Genomic DNA, 26,238 nt, shown 5'->3' with positions numbered 1-26,238 from the left:
GAAAGACGTGGGCCACTCCAGATTGGCAGGTGGCAGTTTTCACAAGCAAGACAACTTACTTACAGGCTTGTCTTGGGTGGCTGCAAGATGAGTAGGTCCCACACCTACCACCAGAATCTTAGAAGCTTATATAGAGGCCTTAAAGGGGCTCAGTCTTGTATAGTATCCAGAGGATTTCAACCACACACTGTTCCCTCAAGGCTGGGTCCTTGAAAACAGCTCCCACTATGGAAAGGTGGTTGGAACGGACTTCCCAAGGACAGGAGAAGGGTGAGGAGCCTCCAAGTCCCCGGGTCCAGCTTGCAGGTCATCCTCTCCATGACCTCCTCCAAGAAGGGGTCATGGTCCAAATGAGAGGGAACGAAGACCTGAATCAGGACAGAGGACACAGCGGGGGGGTGGGGAAGTGTGAACTTGTCCTTCAGTGACACTCCTAGTGCCTCCTACTCTGTCCTGCCTCCCTAACACCCAGCTACATTTCAGTCCATAAAATGGACTGTCAAGGGGCGCCTGGGTGGCTCAGTTGGTTAAGCATCTGCTTTCAGCTCAGGTCGTGATCTCAGGGTCCTGGGATCAAGCCCCGTGTTGGGTTCCCTGCTTAGTGGGGAGTCTGCTTTTTCCTCTCCCTCTGCCCCTCTCCCCCACTTGTGTTCTCTCTCACTCACTCTGCTATCTCTCTCAAATAAATAAAAAATCTTTTTGAAAAATGGACGGTCAAAGCACATAATAGACGTCCAATAAATGTTTACAGAAGGATGGATGAGATTGAGCAATCTCTCAGGCGGGGTGATTGATTATAAATTAGTTTGGGAGATAAAGCAGGGTTAGACATTTATTCTGTCAGTCTCCAGATAGCTACTGTGTGCCCACTAAAGGTTGCACACAAAGGCATGGGCGGTGCAGCAGTGACACAGCCCAAGTCCTGCCCTCAGGGAGACCACAGTCGTGTTGAAGGATGTAACCAGCTGCTTCTGAGACTCATGACTGACGGAGGAAATGGCCCTTAAAGGAAATTGAGAAATCAGGACAAAAAGGTGGCCCAAGGGGGCAGAGCATTTTGTTTGGGGCACTGGAGTTTAGTGTGCCAGTGAGACATCAAGGTGAAAAGGGTCAGCATGTCCTTGGAAGAGGTGTTGGGGTGGGAAGACTTGCTATGAAGCCATGAGCACGCCAGGGAAACTGAGGCTGCAGGAGTGATGGAGATGTCCAGGCAGTAAGATCATTAAAGACAAAAGGGAAGCAGACGACAATGCTCAGAGGACAGCCTTTAGGCCCCCCGCAGCCAGACAGTCGTCCACACCTCACCTGCAGCATTACCGTCAACCAGATGACGTCAACCCTCGGTCCCCTCTGCTTAGCCCACACTTGCCCATCACAGGCTCTGCTCTCTGCAATCGGGCAACCAGGGCTCCTAGATCCAACCGAAGTCATTTTGCCACACATGTTGTTGAGAAAAGCTGATGCCTCTACCTGCAGCTACAGGCCGAGTTCTGTCCTTCAAAGTTCATAGGTCAAGGTCTTAACTCCCCCTACCTGAGAATGTAGAGATAGGGCCTTTTTAAAAGAGGTAGTTAAGCTAAATAAGTTTATTAGGGTGGGCTTTCATCCAATATGACCGGTGTCCTTATGAAAAAAGGAAATTTGGACGCAGACACACAAAAAGGCAAGACCACGTGAAGACACACAGAAAAGACAGCCATTTCCAGGCCAAGGAGAGCGGCCTCTGGAAAAACCAAACCACTGGCACCTTGATCTCAGACTTCCAGCCTCCAGAACTGTGAGAAAATACATTCTGTTGTTTTAAGCCCCCTAGTCTGTGGCACTTTGTTATGGCGGCCCTGGCCAACTCATCCACCCAGTTATCATCAGTGGGATGGGGGCCTTCTCCTCTCCTGTCAGACAGCTCCCTCCCTCTGTGCAGAGTTCCCCCCCCCCACCAACCTCCCTACTCTCCCTGCCCCCACACACCTGCTTCCATCCCTGCACAATGAGAAAGGGATTCATAGACCCTTCAGATTGCAGGCTCCCACTTCACTTTTTTAACTGTCTCCTGTAAAAAGTGTAGACAAAACAGTGTTTTTCCCTTGGCTAAGACTCCTTCTTAGATATATTTGTGGATTGCCGTTCACTTGAACTAAACAACAGTGGCTTAATTCCACCTGGACACCCCCAGGCAGCCTGTGCACTTTTTTTTCCCTTTAAATTAAATGCAAAGGAACAGACGGGATGAGAAATTCAACCACATGTACCTCCTTCCTTTATGTCCCAGTCCCCCCCCAACATACACACACACACACACACACACACACACACACGCACATGCACATGCACACACATGCGCACATGCAAGCATGCGGGCAGAGATGTTATTCTTTTCTCCTGGAGAGTGTTCTGCCTACTCAAAAGTTCTGCCCTTGCGGCCCAGGCCACGTTCCCACTCCTCAGCATAGACAGCCTCACAGCCCAGCATCTCAAGAGTCCACTTTAGTTCTAACAGGATTTCTGTTGCTTTAAAATTTTTATTTGAAAGCCCTTGATAGGAGAAGGATTAGTGTTCTTCCAGGAAGGCACCTCAGTCACAAACCCAGATCTCCCTGAAAACTCTAAGCCAAACTTAAGAGCTGAGTTTTGATGAGCAACAGGAAGGTCAGCAGTCCTCCAGTCAGCAATCCTGAGGACTTGGGTGTGGCATTAGGCACACAAAGTCCAGGATGACCAACTGCCTTTCATGTGGCTCTTCTGACATCTCAGAGCCCTAGCGGAAGGACTAAAGTGTTTTTCCCCTAGCTCTGACCCATAAGCTCTGAAAAAGCTCTGAAAAAGCTGAAAAAGTCACCAACCTGATCTGCAGTTCTGTTTCCTCCCTTCTGAAGTCAGGGGCATTCCATGTGAGGGACTCTTCCTCTTCCTTGGATGTGCTGGAGCCCTGTATTGTCCCAAGGGCCCCACTCCAAGACCAGCAACATGGCGGAAAGAATCCCCGACTTGGGGCTCACCATTATAGCTCCCACCAAGACAACAGACTTTGTGAACCGTGACAAAAACCAGATGCTGCCACCTCCTTCCAAACGCCAAATTAGCACCTGGAAGGTCAGCAGTCAAAAAGCCAAAGGGCTCCAGAGAATTGGAAACACACTGACAACTGCTTGAAAGAAAACTGAACAGAAGAAGAAATTGAAGATGGAAGAACAGTGTTTTTATTCTCAAGAAAATTTCCATCCTTTGTGTCTCTATAGACTAACTTCTCTGTGATCCCCACGGACTAGGGCTGGAGCAGGTAGTCCTGAGGCACAGGGTTACATAGAGCTTCCAGAGCTTAGGCGATATGGGTATGATGGAGGTGGTTGTGGGTATTCACCGAGGTAGGTCTTGTGTGAGCCAGTACTGAAGTACTTATTCACTAAATGACAGCTGCTGTGATTTTCATGCTTTTGCCTTGTCGCAAGCCCCGCACCTAGATGGGTGTGTCTTCATAGCTCAAGAAAGATGCCAGGGAATGTGGCAGGAGGATATCAGTTGGGAGACTTAAGAGCAAGGATGCTGCCAGGGGGTAAGAAGGTCTAGAGGCAGGAATACTAAGAGCAGGACATACAAGGATTAGGTGATAAAGTTCAAGTTGTCGTGAATGACCTTAAGGATTCCCTCTTATTCGCAGATGGCTGCAGATGCACTCCAGTGGAATGGAGGTCAGCTAGGATGAGAAGCACAGGACCTATGTGGGACTTCTGGGGTGTCTAGAAGAGCCTCCTTCCTACTGGATTGTCATCACCATGGAACATATGACAGTATTGCTTTCGAAACACCTGAGTGGGGGAAGCATGTTCCTCTCTGACCGCCTCTTTGAGCAACAAATATTTGCCCGCCGCAACTCTCCATTTTGATTTCTGAAAATATCCTTACTGTTTTCTGTAACCACAAATATAATCCAAACTATTTTTTAAAAATCTGGTTCTTACAGAGTTCTCAGAATCACCACCACCACCAACTCCAATTTGGAATTAAATTTTTACTAATTTTACAAAAGTGGATTGAACCATAGAGACTCCTTTTTGGCTTGAGTTTTCAGTGAACAATTGATTTTTGCCATATTTCCATGCCAGCACATTTAGCTCTTTTTAAAAACTGAACCATATTCATGGTGTTTAACCACGCCCCTGATGAACACTGGAGTTGTCTCCAATTTTGCACTGTCCCAGATGCTCCTAAGGTTAGTAGGAATGCTGGTCATAAATGTATAATTGAATATGATTAAGCCTTAAGAAGGACAGAAATTCGGGCACATGCTACGACATGGATGAAGTTTGAGGACATTATTCTAAGTGAAGTAAGCCAGTTGCAAAAAGACAAATACTGCATGAATCCACTTATACGCATCACCTGGAGTAGTCAAAGTCATAGAGATAGAAAGTGGAACAGAGGGGGTGCCTGGGTGGCACAGCGGTGAAGCGTCTGCCTTCAGCTCAGGGCGTGATCCCGGCGTTATGGGATCGAGCCCCACATCAGGCTCCTCCACTATGAGCCTGCTTCTTCCTCTCCCACTCCCCCTGCTTGTGTTCCCTCTCTCGCTGGCTGTCTCTATCTCTGTCGAATAAATAAATAAAATCTTTTAAAAAAAAAGTGGAACAGTGGTTGCCAGAGGCTGAGGAAAGGGAGAATAGGGAGGTATGTTTCAAAGCATAGAGAGTTTCAATTGAATTTCTGGAGATTGGTCATACAACAACATGAACGTAACTGAGCTGTATACACAAAAGTTTAAGATTGGAAATTGTATGTTACTTATAAAACACTGTATGTATCCTACCACAATTAAAATAATAATAATAAATAATTTCTTAAATCTCAAAAAACAAAAAGTAGGAATGCCAAGTTCAAAGGTGATCCCAGTTTTTATTTTAATAGATATTGGCAAAGTGCCTCCAGAAGGGCTGTACTGGTCTTATTTCCACTGTAGGGTGTGAGAGACCCCTTCTCCCACAGCCTCCAACACGGGCATTGCCAGTCTGTTCTCCGTCATGATCTGGTAATGGCAGATGGGGACAGAAAGGGGGCAGAAGCTCACTCTCCCCTTGAAGAACAAAAGAATGTTCTTCTGTTCAGCCCATCTCAACACTTGAGGGGCCACAAAATGAATTTGGGTTGCAGCATTCTACAGGGTAGGTGTAGATCTCTTTGGATGCCTCCGGAAACTCCAGAATTATTCTAGTTCTTCCCCGTCCCATCCCACTCCCTAACCTTAAAATCATGACTCCAAATATCACGGACTGGCCTACATATTTTCCTGAAACAGCTGTCCCGCAGAATCACTAAAACTTGGGTTAAAAATAGCCTCAGTCTCTAAAAGAAGGTTGAGTCCCCGGAAACAAAGCCTGCTTAGATATGTCTCCACCTCCGTAAAGGGCACACAAAATCTGACCCAGCTCTGTCCCCAGAGCTAGTCTCTACCTGTGACCACCCCTTCCTGCCCTGGAAACAGATCCCTGCCTGAGATCTTTTCCCACTCTTGGTCCATCTATGGAAGACAAACAGGGAACAAGGGAGGATAATGCAATTATAAACAAGCTACAAGCTCATGTCCTTATTTCCATTTTATAAATGCCCAAATGGGCTCAGAGACTTTAAATAACGTGTCTGAATTCCCACAACCAGTATAAGAAGCCAAATTTCAATCTTACATCTCACTTCAAAGCTACTGCGATGACAATATCCTGCTTCCCCAGGGCAACCTATCTCCCCTAAAAGGTCCTGTCAGGTATTCAGGTCCCATCACCACTGAGGAGGGTCAGATGATGTGTCTTAGGGAGAGAACAGAGAATTCTGAATAGGGTTAGAATTCTGCAGCACCAGGAGACATTTCTAGACAACAACCCACCTAAAGAACGCCCGGTACCTTGCTGATGGTTTCTCCCTCCCCCTTAGCAAGTGGGGAGACACATTTTCCTGAGTGGTGGGTGGGAGTGAGGATCAGCTGTCTACTTTTGTTGGCAGACCTGGTTTCTCTGCTGTGGTAAGGACTGGAAGTTTCTCAGGTTACACAGGGAAGCTACCCATGAGCTCTTAACCGCTGTGCTATAATGGGGGTTGCCAGGTGGGGAGATGGCCTCTGGCTGCCCACTTGACCTTGTGCTCTACAGTCAGGATCTCTGAAGCATATTTCAAGTGACAAGATCAGACAAAGCCAGCCTCAGTTGCTTAGGAAAGATATCTGTGGCAGAAGGAAGAGCAGTTACCTGCTGCACTGGTTTACCCATCCTCTGGATCATAAACTTAAGGATGATCCCCAGGACACAGATGTCTGGCAATTACATGGTATTGATCCAGGAAGGCCTTCAAGGCATCCCAGACCCCAAATCAGACTGTTGGAGAAGGCCAGGGATAATGTGTGTGTGTGTGTGTGTGTGAGAGAGAGAGAGAGAGAGAGAGAGACAGACAGACAGACAGACAGACAGATTGAGATGTTAGATTTTGAGAAGATTAAGATGGTTATTATGGCAGGAGAATCTATGAATCCTGGATTCCTATCTGCAAAGACCCTGAAAGAGTCAGATGCATGAGGAGAAATGACCAAGAGAAGTGGCATGAAGCTGTGTTGTTAGCTACATACTCTGCCCCAGACCTGCAAAAAGAGTATGTATCCACAACCCTCTCCAGATTTTATTCCTGTAGTGAGGAGTCCCCTGATCAAATCACCCTGAGCCTCTTTTCCACCAATGTGCTGAATCCAAGGGGAAGCCAAGAGTGGCTGTTCGGGGAAGTGAGGATGCAGATATATAATGAGCTTTCATGTATGGTCAGAATGCCCATACTCATGCCAGGATACCCTTTGTGGTGTAAGCTGAAGACAAGAGTGGAAAGAGAAGGGATGGGGGAGAAATGTGTCTTTGTATCCTTATCCTACATCCCACAAATGTTAGGGGCAGGCCTGCCCTTCTGTGACAGCCAGCACAATTGGCTGCCAGTGTCTCGGGGGAACCAGAATCCAGGAGCTGAGTGATGAGAGCTCTGTAACATTGGTCCTAGTAACTCTCCCTGCAGGTTGTCCTGGCAACCAAGTCTTAGCTGCTAGTGAAGACTGCATGGCAAGCCAGATGTTAGGGTCTGGAGGGGAGGTGGCTAAGATGACAAATGCTTGGTTTCAGGTATGGGTTCTAGGATTCCTTGGGGTGCTAGGGTTCTAGGATCCCCACCAGGCCCGGTAGACAGGTGGATGAAACCCTTTCCTTCCAAGGGCAAACTATATAATAGCATGGGCTTCAATAGGGAGTTCTGCTCGCTGACCCTCTCCTTCACTTTACACATATTTGTGATAATCACTGTATTTTGGAGAGTTGTAAGATCTGGAGCTCACAGATACAACATGCTTAGGGCCTGGTTTCTGTTATCTATTACTGGGTAACAAACAATCCCAATACTTAGCAGCTTAAAGCCATAATGCTTTATTAATTCTCAGCTAATTTGGGCAAGTCTCAGCTGGTGGCGGTGGTGATGGCGTCACTGCTTTGGCCTCATTGAGCAGGCTCTGGGTTGAAAGTTCCAAGAAGGCTCTGCTCACATGAATGGTACCCCAGGGCTCCTGTGTGTGGCTCCTACATGTGGCCTCTCCACCCTGCTAGCTTGGGTTTCTTCACAGCATGGCGGCCTCGGTGCAGTTGAATTCTTACATAGCAGCTGGATTATCCCAAAGAAAAGCAGAAGCTATCAGACCCCTTAAAGGCCAGACCCAGGATCAGACAATGTCACTTCCACTGCAATCTATTGGCCAAAGCAAGTCATAAGGGGAAGGGAAACGGACTCCACCTCTTGATGGGCGGAATGACACATGCATGCAAGGAAAGTAAGAAATAGACAGTGGCTGTCTTTGAAATCTACCACTATAGCCCTCAACTCTTATTTAGCTATGAATTTGTGACTGTTCTCTCCAGACATTCCACCCCCTTTTCCAAGGGAGTAGCTAGGACTCCTCAGTTCAAGACTGACACAGGGGCCAGGTGATACCATGGCCAGTAGGGACCTGCACTCACACTCATTGCAATGCAAAGAGGAGGTGGGAAAACTTCAGGGATGATGGTTGAGTGGTTCATCTACAGATGCTGGACCAGATGTCCCAGGGCTCCTAGCCTTACCAAGCTCAGCTTGGAAGGAGTAAAGTCACCCATCAACTCAGACCCCCTGCCAGCTTCGACAGAGTGTGTCAGCAGTGGCCACTATGAACTGAAGGAGAAAGGGCCTTCCTCCTTTTACCTATGCCATGTAGACCTCCCAAGACTTGAGACCTCAAGGAAGCAAAAGTTCCCCCAATAATAACTAGGGTTGAATTTCCCACCAAAGAGGGCTCAGAGTAGGATTTTAATTAATTTAAACAAAATGTGACGTTTCTTGTACAACTAAAATTCATGTGTACTGCACTATTGCTAGAGCATGAAATCCCAAGATTATCAAAACCATACTAAAATCAGATGGAAACACAGGAAATTCACATTCAATGTCATTCACATTCAAAAATTCAAATGAAATACCTCATACACATATTGGGTAAAACCTGGAAGTTGCTTTGCTGGGATTTTAACATTGAGTGTTTATAGCCTTGGTCATTTTCCTAGGCCCTGGGAGTGATCTCCCCATCTGAGTCTGGAGAAACCTTTCTGTGAGCTCCGGAGAGAGGGCAGAGTACAAGTCTTGTCCGTTTCTTGGCCTCATCCCTCTCACATCCCCACAAGCCATGTGCCTATCCTGCAGCACTGGAGGAGCCCAGAAGAGCCCAGGTCATGACACTAGAGAAATGAACAGCTGACGCACTCCAGCTAGCAGGAGACCTTAGTGACGGCCAGGACCTGGAAGCACTACTATGCCGTCCTTCTGTGCTGAGAGCAGGTGTGAAATAAGCTGTAAATTACACTGAGCTCCATGAGCAGGTGCTCTTGCTATGGTCAGTGCTGGCCAGGATGCTCAGCAAACCTAGGGCTCATTTTGAGCTACAAGTGACCACTCTGGGGAAACTGACCAGGTTAGCAAAGGAAAAGTGAACATGGTATCTACAGCCCTGGGTTTGGAGGTAGGGGATGAAATGAGATTCAGTGTATGAACTTTAGTACGTGGGGTGAGGGGTGGGTGCACTCAGGAGAGAGTAAAGACACCAGCTTTGGGAGCAGTGCTAAGCTTTGCTATCCACTGGGACTGCCTTTGGGCAGCTGCTTTGTCCTGTTCTTGGGAGTCAGAGGCCAGGCTGCCCTGAGTGGGTGGCAGGAGGAGACACATTAATTTCCTTGCCAGCCATTCCACTTTCCTATAGGAAGACCCCAGTGCCAGACAGCAAGTGAGAAATTGAAGTGGGTGAGCTGTCAGCACCCAGGGACCAGTCAGCGCACTCTATGTACTGATACTGGGCAGGGGTGATGGGCTCCGGAAAGAATAGCTGACATTTGCTGTTGACCTCAGTGCCTGAGTCCTCCACAGAGAGAGTGCCAGCTGGGCTCAGAAAACCCAGTCCAGGTCTCAGCCATGCTTCAGACTGGCTCTGTGACCCAGGGTAAGATGCATCACCTGGGCCTGTTTCCCCACCAGCGATGAGGTGAAGTACAGAGCTGTTGGCTCCCACGTCAGTGTCCTTCCTTCCTCCAGTCATTGAAAGACTGAACCCATGTCCCCAGATTGAATTTGAGAACAAGAGCTCTTGGCTAAGAACAGTCAGGCCAAAACATGCACATGTTGGTAGGAGCCGTCCAGCCCTTTCCCTTCCCTCAGCAGGCCTCAAGGGCCCTAAACACCATTCTAAACAATTAATGCTGACAGCAAAGAAATGGAATTAATGTCTGAGGCAGTTAGGGAAAATAGCTGATTCTTTATGATGGGCTTTTGGAAGATGAGCTGTCCCTGAGAATTCACCCTCTTGACAGGGGAGATAGACATTAGCTATGTACATGCTTGTCCAGCAGCTGGGCACATGGGTGGGGCAGTGGGGGGGAGGTGGTGGGGACCACAGGTAGGCTAAGGGTTGATCATGACAGAGCTCCAGCCTGGGGGAATCCCTCGTGCAAGAGAGAGTTAAGACAGCAGGCCTGACTGATGTCTTTTGAAAGGCCTGCTTATGAGGCTGCCCCTTGGCTGGTGTCTGGGAATTTAATTTCTGGAGGGTTCCTGCCATCTCCAGAACTGATAACCGTGATTCAAAGTACTCAAATTGTTTGTACAAACAATGTAGTTTATGCTGAACACCTGCTTTCCTTCTGTGACACTGTGACTTGGATATGTTCTAGGCAGAAGATGTTTATATGACCAGCCCCCATTAAAAACTCTGAGCACTGAGTCTCTAATAATTTTTGATTGGCAACAATTCAGGTGTCTTGTCACACTCAGTGGGGGAACTAAGCGTGTCCTGTGTGAGTCCACTGGGAGAGGACCCTCAGAAGCTTGTACCTGGTGTCCCCCCCGCCCCGACTCGGCCCATGTGCCTTTTCCCTTTGCGGGTGGTGCTTGGTATGTTTGTCTATAATAAATCAGAGCCATGAATACAACCACATGCTGAGTCCTCTGAGCCCTCCTAATGGATTACTAAACCTGAGAATTACCAAACCTCTGACACACACACCCCATTCTGGATTTCCAGGCAAAGCCTGGGACACCAAAGCCCCTCCTACTGGGAAGGCTTTTGAGGTCATCGGTGGGAATTACTGACCCTGCTGCTGAATCCCATTCCTCACTCCCAACCTCCACACCCACACTCTAAGCCCCCCTACGAATTGAGAAGGTGGATTCCTGAGAGTGGTTCTCTCTAGAGAGTTCTATCAGACAGTGTTGATATAGAAGACAGCAGGCTCATCTGGCCCAGTTAGGAGCCTCCTGGACCTTGAAGCATAGGATCAGAGGCCACTTTGTTTCCTGAGATTCAGCTGTCCTGCTCACCCAACATAAGCAAACACTGAGATCACACAACCAAGACCTGAGGGTGCTCAAACCCATGGTAACAACCTACAGAACCACTGGGCATCAGGGCACAAAGGGCTCTTGGATCACTTGATTCCCCCAAAGGGGAAGCTGAGGCCCCACTGGGTTATGTAAATGCAGCTGCCACCCCGTGCGATATGCATTTCTATCACTGCTGCTTTTCCATGTCTCCACCTCCCTCTCACAGCAGACTCTGAGCCCCCAAGGTGGGGCCACATGTAGCACTCAGTGATCTGACCCACCCCAGGTTACACCGCTCAATAAGGGCAGGAGAGGATTCAACCTCGGGTTTCCTGCCTCCCAAGGCTGTGTTCTTGTTGGCGGCAGTCCCAAGAGGCAACACTGATGAAACTCCTTACAGTCCACACCCCAAATGCTCAAGAGGCACAGACAAGCCCTCAAGAGACACCACAACCAGCCCAGAGTCCCCAGATGTCTTCATTTCAGACGGCACAGCAAGCTTCTGCCCTGGTCGGCATCAACCAGCTGGCCACAGAGAACCAACACCAGGCTTTACCCTTCACTCTCTGAGTGGAGACCAGAAATGAATAAATGGACGGCTGCATGTAAGAGAAATGATTTAATTTCATAAAAATGTGATCATACAGTAAGATTTGATTGATTTTTTTCCCTTTTTTTTTCTGGCAAGTGAAGTTTATAAAAAACACCTGGAATAAAAATTAGAAACATAACCTAATAAAAATTAGAAACAAGGAAATAGAGTCATTTAGAAAGACAATAAAGAGAAAACAATAAGCAGCAAAAGCAGCAGCAACATGGGGAGAAAGTTGGCTCTGCTGTGCAGACAGAGCAATGAAGGACCAACATAACCCGAGCTTTCCCAGCAGGCTGAGCTGAGGGGCAAGGGAGAGAGGGGCAGTAACCATGAGCGGCCTGACGGCCTCCGGAATGGGACCACACTGATGGCCGCTGGCTCAGTGGGGGTTGGGGGTGAAGCAATAGCCTCCTTCAATCAAGAAAATGAGACATATAGAGCCACATACAAATGCTTTTTGGAATGTCTGCACCATAGCCAAGGCAGAGTTAGGACCACCTTGAAGAGGCAGGCTTGGAACTCCCTGCAACATCCCCAGGTTTGCCTCCTAGGGCAAAAGTCCAGAGGCTCCCGCCCACAGGACGCAGGGGGAGTTCAGGACTACATTCTGAGGTAGTCTAACCGTGACTTGCACAGGTAGCTGAAAATGATCACAAAAAAATGGGGAGAAGAAAGGCAGAAAAGGTGCACAGACAGAAGAGGCTAATGCAGATAACAGAAGGGACCTTAGGGACCTTGCTACAAGAAAGTTCAGAGATGACCAGAGGGTGTGGCCTGGGGGAGCACAAGTGGCCTGCAGTGGGCCCACAGGGACCCTGGGCGCACACGGCTCTTGTACTACTTGATGCTGCAGCCGTGTGAAAGGAGATGAAGGAATCCGTGGAGGGATTTCCCGGCCCAGAGCAGCGCCAACTCTGAGGGGAGGGATGTCCCTTGCTGATGACTCACGTCACAATGGTGATGTGCCAGAGAACCTCAGAGCTTCGGGGTGAGGCACCCCAAGGTTATTTCAGCTATGACTTCTCTCATCTGAACAAGTTCTAGAGAGAACTAACACTGCTAGACTTACAGGCGACAGAGCGATCAGATCAAAGCCACCGGTGAGAGAAATAAAAAGAACAAAAATCAAAGGTGTTGCTAAACACCCCCCCCTACTTTTTTAGGCTAATTTACATTCCTTTTCTCATCTGCCCCAGCACTCAGAATTCTACGTCAGGATGGAACGTTCTGAAGGCTTTGGAGGCAGCAGCTATGTGGATGTTAGTATTTTCTCTGCTTTCCACATTTCCGCAGACGCCTTCGAGGACGGAGCTCACCAAAGTCCTCCACTTCATTTTCATAATCATCTTCCTGAACAATACCTGTTTCAAAAGCAAAAACAAAAAACTAGAAACAAAGTACAGAATGGTGATTTCTTTTTTCACTCCACTATAAAATATAACATGCTAGTAAAACCTGATGTCTCTGTAATTGTTTTTTTTTTATTTTTTTTAAAGATTTTATTTATTTATTTGACAGAGAGAGACAGCCAGTGAGAGAGGGAACACAAGCAGGGGGAGTGGGAGAGGAAGAAGCAGGCTCATAGCAGAGGAGCCTGATGTGGGACTCGATCCCAGAACACTGGGATCACGCCCTGAGCCGAAGGCAGACGCTTAACGACTGCGCCACCCAGGTGCCCCTATTTTTTTATTTTTTAAAAAGATTTTTATTTATTTATTTGAGAGAGAGAGAGAGAGCACAAGCAGGGGGAGGGGCAAAGGGGGAGGGAGAAGCAGACTCCTTGCTGAGCCGGAAGCCCAACATGGGGCTCAAGCTCAGGACTGCTGAGATCATGACCTGAGCTGAAGTCAAACACTTAATCAACTGAACCACCCAGGCGCCCCTCTGTAATCATTTTAAATTAAAGGGCGAAAAAGCCTGAATTAGAGCCCAAGTGAATACCCTTCTCTAGAGTTAAGTTCTTATACAGGCTGATTCCTCTGCCCTCATTTCAGAGACCCCTCAAATGGCAAAGAAATCAAGCAAAACCTAAACTCAACCAAAAACTTGAGTTAGTATACCAGTTATCTTCCTTTTGAAATAATCATAAAAATCATAGTCCCGGCAGCCACTATATTCTAAAGATTTTTTACTGCCATAGATATTTGTGCCCAGTCCCTTCTAGTTTTTCCCAGCTCTGGGGTCTGGGTTTTCCGGTAGTATCTGGATTAGGAGGACCCACAGAAGAGCATTCTGGGGCACATGAAATATTTGGAGTAAGAAGAAATAACACCTGGCCAAGAGCGGGCAACAATTGGCATGGGCAAGAGGGAAGACCTCCCAGATGATAAAGAATTTGGCAAGATCATTCTGTCAGGAGAGAAACGTGACTCCCTCCATATAAGCACTTAACCCTCCATGGGAAGGCACACGCAAGTTTCCCCAATGATTTTGTGTGCTTCGCTCACAAATGTGCTTATTTCACATCCCCAAACTCAAAACAGTGCTGATACATACTAGACATTTAATAAATATTCACTGACTTATTACATGAATGGTTGACACAGACAAGCATATTTACCAAGAGAAGGCACTTCAATACTTTGTCTATCCTTGGGAGTCACTGTATTAGGGTGAGTAGTGACTGGATGTCATCAATAACAGTTCATAAGTGGCAAAAGAGGTTGTCTAAAAACCTGTGTGAGCCCTCACAGTCAGATGGGGAAACTCGGATCCTATGTTGCTAATAATTTGACTAACTGGGGGTGAAGCTCCTAGACAGTGAGTGGCCACTATTGACCCCTTCAGCAACCCCACTTCACACTGACCTGGGAGTCAGCAGAAGCAAGAATCATGAGACCCAGAGCATCACCCTGGGATAAAGGGCTCCTTACCTTCCTCCTTTAAGTGGAGTTCCGTCTTCATCAGCCAGTCCCGCGCATCCCTGACTGACGGGATCAGAATGTTGACCAGCCGAGCCATCACTTCCTCTGCTACAGGAACCAAAGAACAAGGGCTCTGAGTGAGGGGGCCGCTGCAGAAACTAGACCACTCAGTACTAGAGCCAAGGCCCCCACTTCCCAAGAGCCTGTTTCTGGGTTTCCCCTGAGGGGGACAATGGAATAAGAACTTACAGCCACCTTCTGCCACCACAAACAAACTACAATTACATGCTAGCCTGACACCATCACTGCATGTCTATAGAGATTGCCCGTAGCAAACCTCCCAAGGAAGCTTCGTTCATCATGTCACTAAACCTTACACTGGAGTGTCCAGATTATAGAATAAGTTTTAAATATCTAATTTCACTAATTTTATACATAAGGTGACTTCTACTCACTGTTGCTAAGAAATAGCTAATAAGGAAGTTAGAGGAAATCTGATTCAGAGACCACATAAGAATTCTTATTGTTAAAGTCTCACACTGGGTATGGTTTAAGAACTCTCCTTAAAGGAAGAGACCAGCTACGCACCTCCGGATCTTAGTCAAGGGTTCAGTACAGAGTAGGTGTTCAAGAAGTGGTCACTGATGAACAGATCGGAAGCTTAAAGAGCTTCCTCAAGCCTGAACACTCTCCCTATATCCTTGCCACAGAACTAGTTAGCAAGCCGTTTTCTTGTCTGTAGTGCTGGGGAAACCATCCTGACCCAAGATAATCACAATATTTTAACTGGGGGCGGGGTGGTTCAAAGAATGGGGTTTTGCTGTAATTTGAGAACACACATTCCTCACTTGTATTTCTGCCAAAGCCAAGTTCTGTTATCCCCAGGACAGACCTCACCACAAAGGACTTGATTCTGACATGTGTTCTCAAAGCCCGGGTTCTCACACCACCTGGGCCCCAATTTCTGAGGACCCCTTACCGCCAGCCCAGGCCTTGCGCCTGTAGAGGTCCTCCACCGTATCCAAAACCTTCTTGATGTTCTCCTGGACCTTCCTCTGCAGCATGTGGCTGTGCTCTTTGGAGCCCAGGTGACTGCGGATCCACATGCTCTGCTCAATGTCCTGTACCACCAGCTTGCCTTCATCGATGGCCGGGTCCACCTTCTCACGGAAAAATTCGGAGTACTTCTGGTAGGCCACCTGCTGCCTCTGATGACCTTCTAGGCGGATGTGCTGCTCGTAAGACTCGCTATTCCTCTCCCGGCCCTCCGTGTCTCCCAACTCAGTGCTGGAAATGGCCACCACCTCTGAAGCCTCTCCCTCAAATGCTTTCCCAGGGCTGAAATAGTTGTCAGGACCTCGGGTGAACTTCACCCCACACAGGTCACACTGGGTCCTGTCGACGTCTGCCTTCTTGAAGTTCCCAGCCCCGGGCTCCCTGGCCTCCTCCCGGAAGCACTCTGCCTGCGCACTCACCCTTCTCCTCCAGCTGATGCACAGGGACACCACCAGGCATGCCTTTCTCAGCTTCCGCTGGATGGAAGCCTTCCGCTGCTTCTGGGAAAGGATGGCAGCAAGAAGGTGGTCCCGGTCTTCCAATGCCAGCTCATCTGTCTCGTCCTGACCAAACTCACACTCTGGCTCAGCAAAGTAGTCCACAGGGTCCACACAGAGTAGGCGGCTTAGTTTCACCTCCTCGTGATAGAGGCCACGCACCACGGACCCTTTGGTGTGCATGCTGTCCCAACGCCAGTGGCAGTCCATCAGGTACTCTTCGTCCCGTTCAGAGAGCAGGTCCTGCAGCGCCTCAGCCACAGACTTCACATTGACCTCCGTCAACACCCGCTTGACCACTTTCAGGAGCCTCTCGGGAACCTGGTCCGGGCAGTCCATGCTCATCAGCTGCAGCCTTGTCTGGATCTCCTGAAAGTGGCGGTACAGAAGAGGCTTGCAGTACGGCTGCAGAAGCTCCTCGGCATTCACCAGCATCACTAGGCACAGCACCAGGGTCCGCTCTGCCTCACCAGACACCACACAGTCTATTTCACTGAAGGCATCGAGCAGGACGTTGAAGTTCACATTCTCATGGCCACATAGCACCTTGACGAGGTAGGAGAGGTGGAACCGGAAATCCTGAATGGCTCTTGTCACGTCCTTGGGCTTGTATTCCTGAATGATGGAGAACACGTCCCCGAGCTCCCTGTCCTTCTTGCTGAACAGGAACTCCCAGTAGTGCAAGAGTGCAATGTAGCTCTTGGGGAGGCATAGGATGGCATTCTTCCAGAGGCGGGCCAGAACTGCTGCACAGTGGACAAACTGGAACTCCAACAGGGCCACCGTGTTTCCAATGCTGGGGATGAGCGGTTCTTTACACCTCTTGACAAGGACATTCATGAAGCGGAAAAAGAGCCTCTTGTAGTTTTCTGGGTTCCTGTATACATAGAACTGGTCAATGCAGTTCTCCAGCAGTCGGATGAAGCAAAGGTGGGTCTTCTCGGTATTGTCGTCATCCTTGTTGGGTGCCAACATGCCGAATTTTCCTTCTATTCCCTTCATCTTGCTGCCTCTCCCCCTGCCCCTTTCCTCTTTTTCAGCCTCTAGAGCTTTGAGATCCCTGTTGTAGCTGTCCTCCTCCTGGTGGAGCAGCTTTTCAAACTCCTCCGGATAGTTGGAGGAGACGAGGAAAGCCTGCATGGCGCTCAGCCACAGGTCTGTAGACTCCCGGCGGCTTCGTGCCCTTTCGTTTTGAAACAGAAAATGAATGTACTCTTTCAGAGCAGACCTGTAGGATCGAAAGGATTTGTAGTTTGGTTTGAGGATTTCTTTGCATGCCATGGGGTTTTCTGACAACACTCTCTGATGGAAATGCTTAGGGAAGAGGACATTCAGGAAGGATTTGCAAAGGCCATACATATCTGTAGGCAAAATATAATTAATTTCTTCAAGTTCTTCTGCTAAGATTTTAGGGAACACTTTTTTGGCCTCCAAAAGCAATCCACTGATTGCCACCAAGTGCATTTTTGACTGAACCAAACACCTGGCCTCGCAACGCCTCAAAGGCCTGTGGAAATCTTTACAGTTTTCATCCTCACATTTCAAGCCTACAATAAACCTCATGCAGACGCCTGGGTAGGTCTTCCCAAGCAGGCTTTGTGTGATCTGACACAGCCTGCTCAAAAGGTGTTTGTTGAGGGCTAATTTCACTTGGTCAGTCATTAACAAGAAATAGTCTTTTGTTTTCTTATCTGTGAAGTTCAAATCCAGGTCAAAAATTATTTTTAATATGGGTCCAGGGTCATTCTGAGCTATCTGGCAATACTTGGCATCCACCTGAGAAATTCCAAAAAACTCAAAGCAAGACTTGACCATCTCCTTCTCAGCATTGTTGGTCACTCTTTTGAGGGCCCTGACTAGATTGAGGAGGACTTCCAGGCCCCCCGGAGCCAGCGCCAGGACCTTCTCAGGCTCAGCCTCACACTGACTGGTGGCTTCATAGAGCGCCTCCACCACCCCAGCTGAGTGATTGAGCCTGTCAAACTTGAAGAAGGCATCCTTGAGCTTTTGAAAGTCTCTCAAGATTACCCCCTGGAGGAAATGAGCCTCAGCAATGCCAGACAACTGATTGGTTTGATAGCAGAGGTCAAGGGCTTCTCTCAGAATGGCCTTGGTGTGCTCTACATCTGAATCCCTGGCCACATTGAGGCGGGCAGCCCCCAGCAGACATGAGGCCTGAAAGTCCTTGTCGGCAGTGAGCCTGGCGGCCTCCAACAGGCAGCCATGTTGCTTCATCAACAAGGCAGCCTCTTCCCTCCGACCTTCCCTGTTCAGCAGGTCTGCAGCTTCTGCAAGCCGTCCGCGAGACTTCAGGAACACCAGCTGGTCTTCTATGTCTAGCTTCGAGAGGACAGCCATCATCTCCTTGATCTTATTTGCGCTCAGGTACTTTGCTGCTGCTTCCAGGTAAAGCTGACTTGCAGAATAAGACAGCTTGGATATGGGAAGGGTCTTGGCCCTTAGCATTTCTTCATACCTGAAACGACAGACAACACAAATGTCAACTCATTACCATCCAATAGAAAATGTTCTCCAAAATACAGCACAGAGCCAGTTAACTACAATTCCCACATGCAGATATAAATTACAAAATAGGACCTAAACCTATCCAGCATCTTTACAAATGTTTCATTTCACAAGGATAAGATTAATTCTTTATTCTCCAAAGGAACCAAGCATTAGTATATTAAATTAATGAAACATAATGGAGTTGCAACCTAAGCAAATGGAAGTTAGGTTTGGAAGTCAATCTGAGGGGCAACAATTATGCATAATCAAAATTATCATTAAAAAAAAACCTTAAGCTTTCATAAAAGCATGATAATCATTTTGGGTCTACAACTCCATTGAGTCTGAGACCAGACTAATGAGGAAGGGTGAAGACAGAGACTGCACACATACCAGCAGGACATTAAACTTCCTCTTATTCCCCGAACTGATTTTTCTCTTCTGCCAGGTATGCATGTGGTTGAGTTAGAGTGAGATTAATGAGGCTCTGAATGCTTCCCTTTACTCTTCTGATCAAAGTCAGTATATCCCACACTACAATTCCAGTTTTCAAGGCACTGGAACAATCCAATAATGCATGCTTGGTTTTGAACTCTCATAAGATAAATCATCGCATCACAACCAGAAAAGTGCCCAGATGTCTTATGATGCCCCCGACTTACACTACAAACCTCAGATTTCTTAGTACAACAGGCTTCCCATGAGGGGGTGTAAATCAAGATGAAGAAAGGGAGTATACGTCACATGTGAGCATTGGCTGATGGAGTAAGGAATCATTTTAGCAAATATAAAGAACTACTGAGGTATTTTCTTTTCAAATTTAAAATGTCCTCAATGCACTTTGAGTCACGCCAGTTAGCATTTGAATTCTTTTTTTTTAAAGATTTTTATTTATTTATTTGACAGAGATAGAGACAGTCAGCGAGAGAGGGAACACAAGCAGGGGGAGTGGGAGAGGAAGAAGCAGGCTCATAGCAGAAGAGCCTGACGTGGGGCTCGATCCCGTAACACCGGGATCACGCCCTGAGCCGAAGGCAGACGCTTAACGACTGAGCCACCCAGGCGCCCCAGCATTTGAATTCTACACTCAACATGCATGGTGTTCAAAGGACACTCAAATAGATCTAGTGTGAGGCTCCAGTTAATACTCATTACACTTAGATCTCAACTCATCATTAGAAACTCTCAGTTGCATACCTCAATAAAGGTGAAAAAAATAATGAAAGAAAAAAATGTTTCTGGGGAAAATCTGTGACTGACTATTCAAGGCTCTTCTGGAAAACTGAGGACAGCAAGTTAAATAACTTATTAAAGGTTTAAAAAAAAAACCCTCTCAGTCGGTTTTGTCATATGAACTCACAAGGGAATTGGTCTGGTCAATTATTCCCACCACCACTGCATAGCACCCTGATAACTGGGTACCCAATAAATATCACAGCTGGCACGCTGTTATGGACTGATAGTTTGTGTCCTCTAAAATTCATACATTCAAGCCCCAACTCCCAGTATGATTTTTTTGGAGATGGGATCTCTAAGGAAGTAGCTAAGGTTAAATGAGGTCACAAGGATGGTGCACTGAGCCAGTAGAACTAGTGTCCTTATAAGAAGACACCAGAGAGGGGCACCTGGGTGGCTAAGTCGGTTAAGCATCTGACTCTTGGTTTTGGCTTGGGTCATGATCTCAGGGTCATGGGATCCAGCCCTACATCCGGCTCCGTGCTCAGCAGGGAGCCTGCTTGATGATTCTCTCTCTCCCTCTTCCTCTGCCCCTCCCCTCACTCACGCACACACACACATACTCTCTCTCTCTAAAATTAATTAACTTTTTTTTAAAAAAAAGAAGAAGACACCAGAGAGTGAGCTCTCTTGAGCGCTCTCTCTCTCAAGTGCCAAGGAAAGGCCACATGAGGACACAGGGAGAAGGCAGCCATCTGCAAGCCAGAGAAAGAGCTCTTAGCAGTAGCCCAACTGGCCAGAGCCTTGATCTTGGACTTCTAGCCTCCAAAACTAGGAGAAAATAAATTTCTGTCATTTAAGCCACCCAATCTATGGCATTTCATTACAGTAGCCTGAGCTAACTAATACACACCCATTGCATATATCGCATATATAATGGTACCAAAGATGTGGCTAAAAGAATATGCTTATTTACCCGCCATGGCACTGAACACCTACTTTTTCATTTCCAAAAATAAAACTCAAGGTACCGAGTACCTTTATTGAGGTACTGGTTACACAAGTGTATTAATTTTGTGAGAATTATGTGCACCTTTTTGACTATATATTATACTTTAATAAAAGCTGGCTTAAAAATAAAAATCTGAATTCTGAACATCTGGGTCAGTTATGTTCATTTTGTCATCTGTATAATTTGGTAGAAAGCAAAAAAAGAAATGTAGAACCAACCCATACTCTACTTTTCTAGGAGCTGAGAGTAGAGTGGACTCAAATTCCTGCTCAACAGAAATGCAAGATAGCAGACTCATACCATACCTAGCTGTCCCATAGCACCAGGAAGATCTCCTAGGGGCATCAACAACATGGTGTTTCTATATTCCTTGTCAACCATTAACCCCACCATCTCCACTTCACCTTTGGAATATGAACTAGGCTAAGAGCTCAAGAAGGCCTTCCAGTGAGTCAAGTATGAAACTTATGAGGGTATGTGTTCACACATTTCATACACATATGTATGAGTGCACGGCTGAGGATCTGCCAGTAGACTGTGGTGAAGCAAAATCCTGATGGCCCCCTAGTGCTCTTACCTTTATTCATCATTCAGCAAAATTGACAAGTCAGCGGGTAAAAGTGGAGAGGACAGAACCATCATTTAACACAAAACTGCCATGTGTGTTATGTACACACTTGTAACAAACCCTTCATTTTCCTCTACCCCTTCTCCTCATGACATGGTGTCAAAGCTTATAAAGAGAGTAGGGTATATGAAATATACATATATTACGAGTTCATATACTAAATGCACTGGAATAGCTGCCGATGAAGAGAGAAAGGGAATGAAGACTGGTCATGAAGAGGAAGAGGAGGAACAAACTAAAACCAATGGTGGGTTTGCTATGAAGAGGAGATTATATTCCACTCTTTTTCCTCCCACACTTCCCATCTAGCTCCTCAGTTAATCCTTTAAGCTTGGCTCTTGCCTTTAAGGAGCTCCTGATCCAGCACTGATGCCACCACTCAAGTGGAAGGAGGGCAACATGGGCAAGCCGCTTCAGAAGAGCAGGATAACACCATCCAGGGCAGGCTGCCCCCAGAGAGCAGTGGGAGGGAAGGAACAGGGTGGGGGAAGGGAGAGAATAAAACCACCTACTTTTCCACTGCAATAGCAGCTTCTTCGAAAAGCTCCTCTTGGCAGTACATTTTGAGTGCTAGATCGAATTCCTGAATCTGCTCAAAGCATCTGAAAGCATCTTTGTAGCACTGGCTTCGCTTATAGAAAGAGGCAGCATCTTTTATCTGGGACAGAGTAAAATATACTTTTAGAGTATTCATAGCATAACTTTTTACCTTAAAAATAAGCCAACACCATGAATAATAATGTCTGCTCTTCAAATATGCATGCAAATGGGGATTCCACATTAAATGCACTAGAATGGCTGCCAGTGAGGACAGAATGGGAATGTTCGGACACCAGCCATGAAGAGGAAGAGGATGAACAAATGAAAACCACCAGTGGGTCTGCATGAACACAAAATTATATCCCACTCTTCCTCCCACACTTCCATCCAGCCCCTTGGGTAATCCTTTATGCTTGGCTCTCCCAATGTTTCTCCAAATTCCCTTCCCACCACCTCCACCACCATCACAGCAATCCAAGCCACATCATCGAGCCTCAGTCACTGCTTCCCACTGACCTGTCTTCTTCTACTCTTGCTGCCTAAGGACCTCCTCCCAGAGCATCCAAGCAATGAGCTCCATGTCACTCCTGCAGTTAGAACCTTCCACTGGCTCCTTGTCACATTTGAATAAAATCCAGTCCCTACCATGGACTTTGAGGCCCTACGTGATTTGCTCCTACCACCCTCTCTTGCTCATTTTACCACTTCTACCCACTCACCTGCTCTGGCCCAACCAGCTTCTTTGCTGTTCTTTGAGCTCCCCCACATGCTCCCACCTTAGAGGGCTCTTGCCTGCAAGAATATTTGTCCTGTGATGCCCTGCAGCAGTTCTCACAGTCTCTGCTCAAAAGGCAGCTCCCTTAACTGTAGAGAACAAACTGAGGGTTGATGGAAAGAGGTGTGTGGGGGGTGGGCTAGATGGGGGATGGGTATTAAGGAGGGCACTTGTGATGATGGGCACTGGGTGTTATACCTAAATGATGAACCACTGAACTCTACTCCTGAAACCAATATTGAACTGTATTGTATGTCAATTAACTAGAATTTAAATTTTAAAAAAAGAACAAACCAAAAAAGGCAGTCCCTGCCCCCCCCCGCCACACACACACACACCCTCACCTAAAACAGCAGCTCCTGACACCTCTCTCCCCTCACCTAGTTACCTAGCCTCATCATCACTGGCATCTCCTATGTTACTGGCTAGTCTGTCATCCCTCTCCCACACTAGGAAGGGAAGCTCTCTCAAGGCAGAGGCCCCTATGTTGCCACCTGCTGGCCACTGAGCACCCAGTGCCTGGCACCCAGTAAGGGCCCATCTCTTTGTTGACTATTTCATTTCATAATTCTACTAGCCGCACCTGAGGTCCAAAGAGAAAACAAAATCAAAGTGAAACAAGGCAAAACACATACTTCAGGCCCTCTAATAAATCTTAGCTGGCTTCTATTTCTTTAGACAATCTACACCAAGTGCCAAAATACAAAGAAGATTCAGGTATGAGGTTCTTCTATGTCCAGAGACCTTATAAAGCAGGGATCATCAAGACCCATCTCAGCCACATGAATACAGCCCCATAACCAGAACATCTACCACCCTATCTCTCGTCCTCTCCTGACAATGCTGATTACTCAGAAGGAAAACCCCAAGTGGGAATGCATGCCCTCCTAGGGGCCAAGCATGCGCCCAACCAGAGAGAGAACAAAGGGCTGGCTCTAAGCAGCAGCCCCCTGCTCTGCACGTTCTGCCCCCTGAGGGGAGGTGTCCCCAGCTGCCATCCAGAGCAAGGGCTTTGAGAGGTTTCCAGGGAAACCAATGTCACTCTCGGGAAAGAGGCAAGAAGCAGGTGAGGCAGAGGAATCCCTGTGAAAAACATCTTACACCCCCAAGGCCCCCTCACAAATATTTCTTTGCTGGGGTAGCACATATTTGGGGGCTGGGACACAGAGGCAATTTGGTCTAAGGATGTTGACAAGGGCTGCTGCCAAGCTGATCAACTTGAATCACGCTGGTTAGTTAAGTGGGAGAACCACATGAGGTCTGAGGCTGGCTCAGGTTGGACACCCTTCCAAGGAGGAGCCTGAACAAAGAAAGAGATGAGACCCTTCCCTGGGTGGGGTTTGGAGCTGCTAGAATGTACTGGGGAGAGGAAGTAGAAGAGGCTGCCACCGGACGTCAAGCCTGTGGAAGGGGAAGGAAACAGGGAAGGCTGTTTTTCCAGGAGCAGGGTGGCATCCACATTTTGAAGACACTGAAGTCCTGAAGAAGGGAACATAGGCTGTACTTATGGCCTCCTGGTCCCCATGCCTCCTACTTTCCGAGGAGGGGGGCTTGGGGGTGGATGGGCAACGTGAGTAAGGAGGAGATCTCTGACTCAGTCACGGCAGGCGCTGGTGGGCAAAAAGGGGAAGCAAAGGCTTAGGCTGGTTCCCTGTGGCTGTCACCACTTAGGGTCCAGGTGGTGGCATGGAAGACTGAAGGGTTGGCAGCTAAAGAACATGGTAAGGTTGGAAACTACCTTAGTTCCTAGAATCTCAGGGCCCAAACTCCCACCCACCCTGAAATCCCTATCCCATCCCCATCTCCCACACCCTAACAAGTCACACCCCCTAATAAACATGGGGCAGGGCAGCACAAGGAGGGCCTTATGATCTTTACATGGACTTGGGGCCACACTTCAAAGTCCCTGGTAGATGTCACGCCCACCCCACCCAATGCCCAGGGTGCTCTGAGGATCCAGAAGCTACTACATTTCACAGAGAGATGTGGAAACCCACCCCCCTCTTGGAGGGGCATAAAGCCGCTACAGCATTGGGGGGGGGAGCAGGAGCCCCAGCTGGGCTTTCTAGAGCACAGCTTCTCAAGCCACCTAGCTCTATACCTCCAATCCCTCACAACTGATACCCTGGAAGTGAATCATGTGAGGTACAGCATGGTGGCTATAGTTAACACTGTATTGTATATTTGAAAGTTACTAAGAGAATAGATCTTAAAAGATCTCATCAGAAAAAAAATTTGTGTAACTCTATATAGTGATGGATGAATGAAACTTACAATACATACATATATCAAATCATTATGTTGTATACCTCTAACTGATATCATTTTACATGCCAATTATATCTCAATGAAAAAAAGACAACGGAATTGTTAAAAAAAAAAAATCATCACTGCTTGGATGTTACAGCAATGCCAAAGTGCTGTAACAGTCTGTCGCTGGTTACTTTCATCTTCTGTGTTAACCTTGTTACAGACAAATAAAAATCTTATTTTTAAGATTTTTTAAGACCAGCCTGCTGACCACTCTGTGAGTAGCTAAGTTCTAGACCAGCTCTGTCTGACGGCACTTTCCATGATGATGGAAATATTCTATAACAATAAGCACCTGAAATGTGGCTAGTGAGACTGAGGAACTGTATTTGTAGTTTTATTACATTTTGATTAACTTACATTATAAATTAAACAGCCACAGGTGGCTAGTGGCTGCCAGACTGGTTGGTGCAGATCTAGAGCAATTACTGAGAGCACAGGAAAATTGCCATGTCGATGCCAGGCCGTTCACACAGGCAGACTCCAGACCCAACACAGAAGACAGAAAGGCAGGAATATTCCAAATCCCACCTCCCCTTTGATTTGAACAATGGGCCTCCCCGTGATTAATATCAGGTCACAAACATTCACACAGATGTGGGCATGCATGCGCACACACACTTCTTTGGAGCCACGTAAACCCTCGGGCAAGTGGAGAAAAAATGGCTGCCCTACAGTCTTCAGAGCCAATGTCTCCCTCTTTGGAGGCCTGGAGCCCCTCCCTGATGCAAGCAGGGGCTGAGGGAGCCCAGTTCTCCCAGCGGCAGCGCAGGCTGGGCCCGTACCTTCCCCAGCCTCTCACACAACTGGGCGGACAGCTGGAACTCCTTGGCGTAGCTCAGGCACTTAAGGGACAGCTGTGGCTCCTTGCACTCCAAATAAGTCTTGGCCAGTTCCAAGTACTCCACCTGCTTCTCCCTGGAGGAGAGAGAGAAAACAGAGTACCCATGGAATGGTGACCAAGGCCCAACAGATCTCACCAGCTGATCTCACCAGAGCATCCCTGAGATGACCCCCGAGACTCTTACTTGGGGCTGACTTTCTTGGATTTCATGTTCAGGGCAGTGTTGTGGGCCAGCGCCAGCTTCTCCTTCTCAAATGCTCCTCCTTTTTGGTAACACTTGGCTGCAACCTAAAACAGGCAAAAAGTCTTGATTCCCAGCAAAGGAATGGAGGTGACATACAGAACAAGGGTTAAAGCATATGTGCATGTTTGCACTGACTTCCCCCAGCCTGAGGGGGAGAAGCAGGAACGTGCTGATGAGCTAAAAAAAAAAAAAAAAAAGCCTCACAGGATAAAGCCCAGTAATGTTACTAGTGAACACTTCCCACTCAAATGTTCCTTTTGAAAGTGCCCAGAGAGGTGCCTGGGTTGCTC

At 47.5% G+C, this 26,238-nt stretch overlaps 1 protein-coding gene across 2 annotated transcripts in view; it reads right to left on the bottom strand.

The window, feature by feature from the left end:
• Positions 1–11,507: 11,507 nt before the first annotated feature.
• The window catches only part of TRANK1 (tetratricopeptide repeat and ankyrin repeat containing 1), a 79,524-nt gene continuing 64,793 nt past the window's right edge, over positions 11,508–26,238 (bottom strand). For both annotated transcript variants that reach the window (XM_040636985.1, XM_008710395.2), the window contains exons 18-23: positions 25,889–25,992; positions 25,646–25,778; positions 21,748–21,893; positions 15,338–18,387; positions 14,368–14,466; positions 11,508–12,855 (exon numbers count right to left, since the gene is read on the bottom strand). In XM_040636985.1, the coding sequence (XP_040492919.1) occupies positions 12,755–12,855; positions 14,368–14,466; positions 15,338–18,387; positions 21,748–21,893; positions 25,646–25,778; positions 25,889–25,992 (3,633 nt within the window). In that variant the 3' untranslated portion in view covers positions 11,508–12,754. The remainder of the gene's footprint in view (positions 12,856–14,367; positions 14,467–15,337; positions 18,388–21,747; positions 21,894–25,645; positions 25,779–25,888; positions 25,993–26,238) is intronic.

The sequence above is a fragment of the Ursus maritimus genome, unplaced genomic scaffold, assembly GCF_017311325.1.
Source record: "Ursus maritimus isolate PB19 unplaced genomic scaffold, ASM1731132v1 scaffold_20, whole genome shotgun sequence".
Lineage (NCBI taxonomy): Eukaryota > Metazoa > Chordata > Mammalia > Carnivora > Ursidae > Ursus > Ursus maritimus.
The sequence above is the reverse complement of the archived record's forward strand: the minus strand, read 5'-3'. Positions and strand labels throughout refer to the sequence as shown.